General features: G+C 35.2%; 1 protein-coding gene across 2 annotated transcripts in view; it reads right to left on the bottom strand.

Moving 5' to 3' along the window:
- Positions 1–1,963: 1,963 nt before the first annotated feature.
- SFR6 (sensitive to freezing 6) overlaps positions 1,964–11,673 on the bottom strand; it is a 212,951-nt gene continuing 203,241 nt past the window's right edge. For both annotated transcript variants that reach the window (XM_089798209.1, XM_089798210.1), the window contains 3 exons: positions 3,182–3,358; positions 2,716–3,105; positions 1,964–2,513 (listed from right to left, as the gene is read on the bottom strand). In XM_089798209.1, coding sequence (XP_089654335.1) covers positions 2,364–2,513; positions 2,716–3,105; positions 3,182–3,358 — 717 coding nt within the window. In that variant the 3' untranslated portion in view covers positions 1,964–2,363. The remainder of the gene's footprint in view (positions 2,514–2,715; positions 3,106–3,181; positions 3,359–11,673) is intronic.

The following is an 11,673-nucleotide window of genomic DNA, read 5'->3' as shown; positions in this document are numbered from 1 at the left end:
TAAAAGTATTTAAGAGTACACACTACACGACAAAAAAGGACATCCTAGCCAAATAGAGAAAAAGGAAACACAACCATGTTACTATCACTCACACCCTTAAATGATGGATGTCAAAAAGAATAGTCATGAATAACCAAAATGCAACCAAAAGAAGGGAAAGGTCAAGAGAGGCGACCAAGCCTTTCCAACCAAAACATTGATTTACCCTTAAGTCTTTGTCTTATGGGAACAAAGGGTCATTTCAAACAAGGACTAAAGGGGTTTACATTTCTTATGTTTAATAGTAATCCACACCTCTTCCACCTTAGCAACACAAGTAGACAAAGGTGAAAGGAGGATAAACATTCCCCTTCACCCTCACATCTATATAAATCAGAACTGATGACAAAGGGGAAATTTTGGCATCCGTAGTCAAAACCATAGATGAAGACATCATTGTAGAAGAAATCAACAGAGTAGACACAACATACTGACCAACACTTTTGGCAAGATCATCCACTAGGGCAAACACACTAGAAGAGCAAATGTTGGTAGCCTCGCGAGGAGTAAGAGGATCATTCACAAGAACACTAGAAGCAGAAGCAATGCCTCCGAAGAAACCCCTAGCAAAGATGAAACTTTGCATGTGTCATTCCATCACTTGCCAGATGAATGGTGCATCTACTTTTTTTTTAAATCATTGTATATGTTAGACTAGAAAAAAATGTAATATTTTTATTAATATGTATAATTTTCTCAAAAGAATTTAAAAATAATATAAATCAATCATTTTTAAATAATACTTAAAAATAATGCGAACATACTAATAACAATTTCATAATATTATAATAATATAAGATCATAATAACAATGTAATTACTACAATAGAATCTTCTACATTGAATAGTTTATATTATATATTATTTTAAACATTATTTCAATAAATCTATGTAATTAGTAAATCATATAATGTAATATTATAAGATTCAAAATTTTCAAATTTTCAAATTAGTATTATATATATTGTAAAAAGTAGGTTTTAATTTTTAAATTAAAATTCTTAATTAATAAAAAATAATATATGATAGGTGTGAGTGTCCTAATAATTTATTTATTTTTCTAGTATTAAATCAGCATTATTACATTAGTATATTTAGTTAATGTTATCTCATCATCATATATTATAATTATTTCCATTATATTTACATTTATCTTTTACAACAGTTAATTTAGTATTAGGAAACATTTTTGTAGCATTGAAACAAACAACTGAGATAAATTGAAATCATGCAATTCACATGAACGCTAAATTTTGAATATTGTTCGAAAAATAAAAACTTGAGAAAATAAACAGTGGTGTTCATAGTTAATAAATTCATCAGTCTGCTATCCATGGCTCTAATAGTCTGTCTTAAGAAGACATATCTCCAGAGAAAAGATGTGAGTTTGTGTAAGTCCCTTTGTATGGATGCTGAGTTTTTATTATTAACATTTATGTTACTCTTAGTTTACATCTAAAATTATTAGCATGGATACTGTGTATAGAAGTTAATTGACTCCCAGATCTTCCACTAGATGCCAACAAAAACAAAATTACAAATTTATCGCTCCAGAAGCCTCTACGATCTTGATGTTAAATAAGATTCCCTACATCCCATTTTCTACACCATTGGCTGCCTTTATATTACATGGATACTGTGTATAGAAGTTAATTGACTCCCAGATCTTCCACTAGATGCCAACAAAAACAAAATTACAAATTTATCGCTCCAGAAGCCTCTACGATCTTGATGTTAAATAAGATTCCCTACATCCCATTTTCTACACCATTGGCTGCCTTTATATTACAACTGTTTAGATGGTCAAATTTCATATGCATACTCCCTCAGAGATATCGCGACTCACCTACTGAATATTCCCCTCGAATTCAATTGATGGTGAAAGAAATCACTGAAGAATACTTCTGGCATTGGCAAAGGCCGTATACAACGATATAGAAATTTATTATCTAAAAAGTTTATTTACAAAATTCATAATATAACAAATGGCGCCGAATATGTGATTCTGGGGTTTTTACTGATGAAGAATAACTGCTTTGGCATGGTTGCAATCCGACCGACTTGCAACTTAAAGCTATGTTCTCCAAACAAAACTCTAAAATGAATATTGGACACATTATACATTCCAGAAACACATGGGTATCAAGCTGACCAGAAAAATCTACTCTTGGCATCTGTAGATTCCAGAAACATATACTTCCTTTGTGACAAAACTGATTTCTAATCCTACAATGGAGCTAAACCTCGCACAGAGATTTAACGATAAAAGGTATGAAGCTCGCTTGTGATAGTAAAATTTCTTGATGCTTTGTAAAGATATGGTTGCTAGACTACATGTACCCAAGGTCCTCCACACATAGGACATCCATAAGCCCATCTTGCTATCCACCATAGTTCTAGAATATTGCTTTGATTACCTGAGGTTAGAGATTTAGGCAAAGCCAAAGCAGAGGTCTGGCGTCCACACCTTAAACACTGCAAAACAATGTCATCAAACAGTGACTTCACATCCCCTAATGCAAAATGCTTTCGATATAATAAAATTTAAAAAAAAATGGCAACAGTAGATGCAAGCGTAAATACGATGCAAATTTGGGAAGATGGCCACCAACACAAAAGATTCATGTTGTCAACACAGAAATGGAAAGAATGTGCATGTGTGGTGAGATAATCTCACCTTGTGCCAAACTCCATGTAAACCTGTTTTCCATGATGCAGTAATGACATCCCTTCGGGATCCCATTAACCCCAAGTATGCTCCCATTCCTACTGCTGTTTTCAGACCAAATGCTGCATCTCTCTCAGAGAATCTTCGTTTCCTTGGCCATAGTCCTCTCACACCCTGATAGTCATCTGAGAATATCCCTGTTGACAAGTCAGAAATGCCAGATGAAGATGCTACAGTTCCACTTGTGTTGTGTGCATCTTTGCAGACTTGGAGATCTCCATTGTCAGACCAAGGCCCACCAAACATATTGCGCTTATGCCAATCTTCTGCTGGAGGATGTAGTTCTAACTCACGAAGCAACAATCCAGCAGCATCTGCGCCCCGAGGTCGAGGTAAATTCTAAACATAAACATGTCAGTCAAAGTTTTAGAATGTCTGTTAGTTCAAGGCTAAGGTATCAAATACTAAAGTTTACCTGCATATGGGGTCCAAGGGATGCCTCTACCACTTCTGGTGCAACTGTATACTGCCCATCTATGTAATGCAAGCGTATATTTACATTTGCAGCCCCAACTTGTGATTTTGGTAGAGGGTGTGGTGACTGTGACGTCCTCTTACAGAGATCCACTGCTACAAGAAAAAGAACCTTCACCTGCAAGGAATCATGGTTTTATCAAAATAAGCCTTTAAAGTTATATTAAAACCTCATTGTCATATGTTTCTATCATAGAAACTGCCTTGGTTGATGCCATCCAACTGCTAACACAGAAGTATAAGCCTCCCAATCCAATTGCAAAGAAGCTTTACAGAAAATACCACATACCAACGGGAGATTCAAAAAACCAACTTTCCCTTGACTACACTTGCCCTCTCTTGTAAATTCAGATATTTGTATAAATGTACAAGAAAATGTGCCACGAAGGAACCATAAATTTATGTATTTATGTATGGTCATACACAAAATGTACTAAACCTTTGTCATACGAACATACCATATCTACAAACTCAATTTTAATTGAATAACTTACTAAGAAGATTTTATCATTGTAAGGATAGACAATGAGCATAAATACAATATGGAGTGGCGTGTTCCATAAGAAGTGCAATATTACCTTGCCTTGAGGTTTATTCTATCTTTAGATTTATTGGATATTAAGACATTTTATCGTAGAAACATTTCTTGTAGTGTGTTATCTATTGTTGACATTGTTGTATTTACATTATTAAATGTGTGGAACTTATCAAGGTGAGCATGTCTCAATTCATAGACCTAGAGGTGAGATGAAAACAAGTATGACAAATTCACAACAAAGTGTTACTGGGAATAACTGAGAATTCATTTAATCAAGTATGTCTCAATTTACAAGATCAATAGTCAAGCTCTACTAATATAATTAATTTATTGATTGTTAGGTGAGTTCTAGTATAATTAATTTGATGAGTGTTAGGTGAGTGGGAGATTTGTGTTCGGAAAGAAGGCAAAACTACTATAATAAAATCTTCTAAAGGAGTGCACCAATATGACATTTGTTATTTAAACAAAGATTGTCATATGATTAAATTTATGTGATTGCAGACTGAGCAATAAAAGATAAATCAACTAATCATATCTAACACAACATTTACATGCAGAATCCCTTTCAAAGAAAATCTCCACAAGAGAAAGAAGACATGTATTAATCTTGCAAGGAGAGATGCATCCATAAACTAAGAATCAGAATTCAGCAACACCTTGTAACAATCTTGTCAAATTACTATCTCATGTCTCCAATTCATAGAGAAATAGGAATGATGAAACAGGTCACATTTCAGGAAACATTATATCAATACATCATAAATGTGGAAAACCTGGTCATCTTGTTTCACTTTGTCAAATTCAATACAAGAAAATTCAAAGCATTTCATAGTGCCCATTAAGGATGAAATAATCAAGCAAAGGATTAAAAAAACTGGTGATTTTGCTTTCACTGCTCTAGAAGAACCTGACAATGCTCACAATACCTCCATGAAAGGTGAGGTTACTGACGAGTTCACAAATAGTCTACATGATACTGGTTCCACAAAGCATACACTACATAGGAAAGAGTTATTTGGTTCATTCGAAAATAAAACTCTGCCTCGTGTGAGACAGCCAATCACATTACTCATGCCTCACAAGGAATTAGTATAGTCTTAACACTTTGTTTTCCTGATGGTAGAACACGCTTTAACAAAATGTTTGGCATGGTGCAATCTTTAAGGGAAAAAAATCTCTCCTATCATAGTCACACAGATATTATCAAATAGATCTTGAAATTAATCCCGACTGTTTTATTTCAATAAATGATAGGTACAAAATTGTCTATATATTGGTTATGGTAATGGGAAGTTAGCCAAGTTAAATTGCCAGATGCTTCATAGTATTCGGTGTCCATAGTTATTATTGAGACTATCCATATGTCTTCGCAATGGCTCTAGCATTTGAGGTATGAGAACACTTGCGTGTGCCTTCAATAGTTAAGTTGCAAACAAATCAATTTGAATTTGGTCATCCACGTTCAAGAAGACAAGGATTTTTCTAACAAAGTAGAGAAAGGTTCCCAAACAATCCTCTTTACAAGAAAAGATGTATTTTCAGTCAAAAAATAGTGATATTTGTGGCATTAATTGTCCTACATATAGACATTTGCTACTTATGGTTTTCCAATTGTGATTTTTATTTTAAATGACTTGGGTATTGTTGTGACCTTTGACACATCACCCCATTGCAAATGGAGACCCCCACATTTTGGTTTGATTGACCTTTTTGACTTTGGTCCTTGGTAGTTCTGACATCACTCCTCTGAAGTTCACTGTGTTCCAAATGAGAAGTTATGAAATTGGCCAAGTCTGGAATGGAGAGTTGTTTCTAACCATTTCAGGTTTCAATTTTCAATCCTTCCTTGATTGGGCACACTGAATTTGGATAATGTATTGAGGTGAAATCCTTTTGAGGAATGAACTAATGAAATTTGAAGTCTTTTGGCAAGGTTCCTATTTTTTAGGGTTTCATATTTATTAGGGACATCTATTGTTAGCAAGTTTTACTAGGTCTCAGATTGGCTTCATTTTGAGTTTTGAAGTGAATCCTATTTTATAGGGTTTCCTATTTTTGGGGGGATGTATGTTTTTAGCAAGTCCCAAATTGATATAATTTTAACTTTAAAGAAGCTTACTATTTATAGTAAGTCATTTCGGGCAATTGATGAACACCGACAAAATGGGTATTCAGATCTATATTTGGAAATGTGATTATTAGATGAAGCAGTGTTTAAGTATGTAGCTTCAGTCAGACAAATACTGTGAATAACAAATTTGAACTGTATGCATCTATATACATATCAATATGACTTACATATTGATATGTATATATACATATTATCAATACATAAGTTCAATGCTATTCTGATATTGTTTTCTGAATACAACTGATGCACTCATATATATATTTCATTGATAAAAGTTCACATGTTCATATGATTATCGGTTTGACTGTAAATGTCGATTATCAACTATTATTATTTGGCATTATCATTCATGCAAGTATTGTGTGAATTATACACTATAATGAATTGGTGATATGTTAACCAATCTGCATTAGCAATTGTTATTATTAACTAATCTATGTTAAGATATAAGGGTGAATGGTCATGACCAGTCACCCACATACCCTATCATAGATTATTTATATCTAGTGAATTCATTCTTGCAAGTATTGAAATCAATAAATACAAAGCAAGATCTAGAGATCGATAACAATTCTATGATTGAAACATTCCTTGTCTTTAGCAGTGCATATACATTAGCAACAATCCTTTGCATTTTCAATAAGCAGCCTCTAGAAAAAACATCCAGAAGGGGGAAGCTCAAAGATCTACCAGATCTGAAAATATCATTAAAAAAGCGACAAACAAAAAGCAGTTCAAAAAGTGAAAAAGCACTAAAAAGCATGAAAAGTAATAGCTACGGAGAATTCTTGAACATGGATACTCAGAATGAAAATTTGAGGAAATGGCAAAGTATGGATCAAAAGGGAGGAAGAAACATAAAGAAATGAGAAGTCAAGGGAATTCCTTTGAGTGAAAGCAATTCCTCCACCTTGCTTCAAATGCACCCAAGCGAGAAAATTCCACTATGTTGAGGAATTTCCTTGAGATAGTAAGCTTTACTACTTATGAGCTAAGTAAAAGAAAAGAGATGCAATATCAAAAGAGAAAACGAAAAGAAAAGGAAAATAAGATTGAAAAGATAAAATAATTGACTTTGAGGGTATGTAGAAATCTCTACAAGTACTCAAAAGAATAATTTGCTAGAAGTAGAGCAATCTTTGAGGGGATTACAATGACAACCTTGCCAAAGCTAGATGCCTAACTGGCAGTAGGGCAATGTCCAAGATGACTTTGCAGTTAAGAGGGATATATAATGTGTCATGAATAATCTCAAGGATTTTAAGTGATCATGTCGAGCAGAAATTAACTCCTTTGCACACACCTAGGTAATTATAGTTAAAAGTATTTTGATCCAATAAATGATTCTCCTCCCCTTTTGAGTGCATTTCCTCTCTCCATGATGGCATAAGCGTGATAAACCAAGAATTCTGGATTCAGATTGATTTTTTATTCTTGAAATGTTTTCAACATTTCAATCATAGAGTCACCATATATTGTGACCTTTTCACATATTGCCCCATTGCAAATAGTGGGCCCCTACTTTTCAGTTCACTTGTCCCCTTTTGGCTTTGGTTATTGGTAGTTCTAGTGCCAATCCCTTGAAACTCCTCATGTTCCAAATGACAGGTCATGAAACTCGCCAAGTCTGGAATTGAGAGTTATTTTAGATTATATCAAAAATAGGTTTTGAACGGACCCTGAAACCCTTTGGCTCCGTTTGGCAGCGGGAATAAAAGTGGAATAGGCATATGTGAATTCTTAAAATTTTGAATGCTTTGCTTGGATGCACCAAATCGAAATTGGAATAGGAATAAGATTGGAATACATATTCCAATTTTGGCCCAAAAATGAACATTTTCTATTCCACCTAAATAGGTGGAATAGGAATACGTATTCCTATTCCAATTTTATTTATTTTAGAAAACATAAATTTTTGGGTCCATGAATTCCCCATCAAATTCTGATTGAACCAAAGAAGAATAGGAATACGTACCCCCATTTTCTATTTGAGAATAAGTATTCCTATTCCCATATCTATATTCCCATAGCCAAATGGACCCTTTACAACTTCACAACAAGAAGATTTAAAATTAGGCATAAACAAACAAAACAACTGCAAAGAGAGTTGCAGCAACCAAAACCATGGACCACAGAGGTCCTCCTTAAGAAGTGACCAAGAGGAACTGGCAGATAAAAAGAAGGAAAGTGAGAAAGCCCAATCTGTCCCAAGGGAAAGAAAACCCTCAAACAACTAAAAACAAGGAAAATACTAAGATTTGCCTTTACCTCCCTACTTCTGGGAGCGCAAGTTCAAGTCAAAAAGGAAGACAGAATTTCTTACGGGGCTTTCTAGTACCTGACTTCCACCATCCAATGAAATATCCTCCTGGGATTCTAGAGAAAGAAAATCTCTCAACTGAACTAGCAACAACAGATCCATCCAAGTGGAAAGAACCAGCAGCAGCAGATCCAACCAACTGGACAGAATCAACAGTAGCAGATGCAGTAACAGCAGAACCAGTAACAATATAGAAAGCATTAGGAGAATTCCCACCACCACCTACAGGAGCAAGCCCAACATCAACCGCAATAGTTCCAGCAATCTAGACAGAACCAGCAGCATCCAAACCAATAGACAGGATAAATCTAGCTGCAGCAATTCTAGCAACAGAAGTATCAACAGCAATAGAACCAGCGCTGGTAAAAAAGATAGCGCCAAAGACAGTAACATCAGCAACATCCTTACCAACCACATCATTACCCCACCGTAACTTTGGTAGCCTCAATTGAATTAGAAGGATTCAAAGAACCAACCTCTATTAATTAAATATACAGCAGTATTAACAGCTTCTGCCCACATGTTTAATGGCAACCCTGCATGCAACCTCATGCTTCTTGCATGCTGCATAATAGTCTTGTTCATGCGTTCAGCCACTCCATTTTCTTGTGGAGTCCTTGGAACAGTTTTCTGTCTACGAATACCATTAGCGGAGCAATAATCTTCAAATCCATGACTACAATACTCATCACCATTATCAGACCTCAGACATTTTAATTTCTTTCCAATCTCATTTTCAACCATGCATTTCCATTTCTTAAAAGTTTGAAATACATCAGATTTCTGTCTAAGGAAACAAACACATACTTTTCTAGTTGCATCATCAATAAATGTAACATAATAATGAGAGCCACCAAGGGAAGACACCTGAGCTGGTCCCCATACATCTGTATGCACAAGCTCTAATTTCTCACTTTTATTTTCCTTCCTAGTCTTCACAAAACTCACTCTCTTTTGTTTTCCATACACACAATTTTCACAAAAATCCATATTAACACATTTCAGACCTGGAAAAACTTTCTTTGAATGAAGTACTCATTTCCCGACACTTGTGTTCAACACATCATTACAGTCTTTGTCATATTGATGCTGACTGGAACCCCATGACATCATTTAATTGATCTGAATGTTGGTGCCATTATCTTCCATGCTAAATATGTTGATTGTTGCCTTTCAACTTCAGTGCTATAATAATTCACTGTCTCTTTCTTTGTATGAGCGGCTTTTCTGAGGACTCCTCTATTCCATCTATGTCACTTTCATTGCAATAATTTTCCAGAGACCATCATAACATCTTTGCAGCCTTCCGTATACTTAGCGGGGTTTTCTTATGAAAGTTGATTAATATTTATTCTATTCACTGCTGAAAGTTCGATGCTCATATCTCTGCATCTGCATATCTTTTGGATATAAATTTAATGTGCATCACTGCCGTAAATCTTCATGTATTGGCTGCACAATCATAACTGCCACCTTCATACATCTTTGCCCATCACATATCATTTGTGCTGCCTTAATCACTGTGAGTATTTTAGTCAGCAAGTATTGAGCCTAACATGTCTCAACCTATTGCAAAGAAACGCTAGACGCTAATATGTACATGGCATTTTTTATCATACACTGACATGTATACAATTATTTCTGTTTGAACCTTGCTTACAAGAACTGAAGATTTGCATCTGTATTGGAGTCTTCTACGTTAGTTGCTAAATTACTAACTCCTAGTGGGACCTTCAAAAACACAATGCTCCTGTTCATCATTTGTTTGATGACATGGAACTCTTGATACCATCTATATATGCATTTGACCAACATCATTACTATGGCTGCTTTCGAATGACTGGCTGCTAGAAACAATTGTAATTATAGAATCCTCTTTTTAATCATGCAAATCAATAACTCTTCTCTGTCCACTACATTGGGCAAGCTCTGAATTGTTTGCAGCCTATATGGTGATGTGCCAAGCTTGAGTGCCATATACTGTAATTATTTTCTGATTTCAGTGTATGTACAGAATTCTATGTATGTTCTGATCTTCACTAGGAAATGCTGACTCGATGATGTTCTGTATGCTTGTTCTTTACTAGGACATATAGACTTGTCAATACATACCCTTGACTGATTGTTTCTTTATAATGTATATAGCATATATATTTCCAAATCTGCATCTCATTTGACATCATTGACAATCATTCATCAGTTTGATGTATATATACTCAACTTGATACCTTGTTATGACATCAAATACTTCATTATGTTTCCAACATTATTTCTCAAATGGAGGCCCCAATATGCAAAAAACTAGGTCTCCATCAGCGCCAAGTGAACCAATTCCACTAACTCAAGGAATTGCCTTAAGTTGAAGAAATTCCTTCAGCAATGTCAAAATGTGCCCAAGAGGGCAAATTCCACTAGGTCAAGGAGTTTCCTTGAGTTGAAAAAATTCCTCAACCAAGCTCCAAATGTGCCCAAGAGAGAAAAATCCACTAAGTCAAGGAATTTTCTCGAGTTATAGAAATTCCACCAAGCTCCAAATGTGCCCAAGAGAGCAAATTCCACTAAGTCGTCAAGTTTCCTCCACCAAGTTACAAATGCGCCTAAGAGAGAAAATTCCACTATGACAAGGAATTTCCTTGAGTTGAATAAATCTTCCACAAGTTCCAAAATGCGCCTGAGTTTAGGAGAAGAAAACTTAGAAAAATGGCAAAGCGTTTTAGAAAAATCCTCCTCCATATCTAGTATGCACCCCAAGTTGAAGATAACGAGAAAAAATGAAAAAAATGGCTATGTATTGAAAAGCTCCTCCTCCATGCCTAATATGCACCCAAGTTGTGAAGAGAACAAGGAAAATTGAAAAAAAAATGGCTAATATTGAAAAATTCCTCCATGTCTAAAATGCGCCCAGGTTGAAGAAAACAATAAAATTTTAAAAATTTGAAAGTGTCGAAAAATCCCTCCTCCATGTCTAATATGTGCCTGGGTTGAAGAGAACAAGGAAAGTTGAAAAAATTGCTAAGTATAAGAGAATGCCATGACACCCCCTCAAGTGCACCCAAAGTGGACATTGAGAAGATAGTCTAAGTGTTGCAAAAATATCCTTCATAAGAGCTCAAATGCACCTTGGGTGCCAAATTCAAATCCATGATGGTCAAAGAATTCCTCCAAAACATGAAAAATAGTCCTTCAAGGCCAAAGTGTGCCCATGAGCACAAATTTCAAGATGGCCCAAAACTTCATCTAAAATGCAAAATGCTTAAGTGGGTCTCATTTGCACCAAAGAGCTTAAGTCAAGGGTTGCTAGGGAATTTCTCATGGGCCTCAAAATCCTTAGGCAAGGCTCATATGCACCCAAGTTGGAAGGAAGGTGACAAAAGAAAAAATACTAAAAAACAATACTACAAAAATCCTTCACCGCTGCTCAAATGCACCTTGGGCACAGAT

This window comes from Cupressus sempervirens, chromosome 8 (assembly GCF_028749045.1).
Source record: "Cupressus sempervirens isolate cs-2001-9-10 chromosome 8, ASM2874904v1, whole genome shotgun sequence".
Taxonomy (NCBI): Eukaryota; Viridiplantae; Streptophyta; class Pinopsida; order Cupressales; family Cupressaceae; genus Cupressus; species Cupressus sempervirens.
This window is presented reverse-complemented; position numbering and strand designations above follow the sequence as displayed.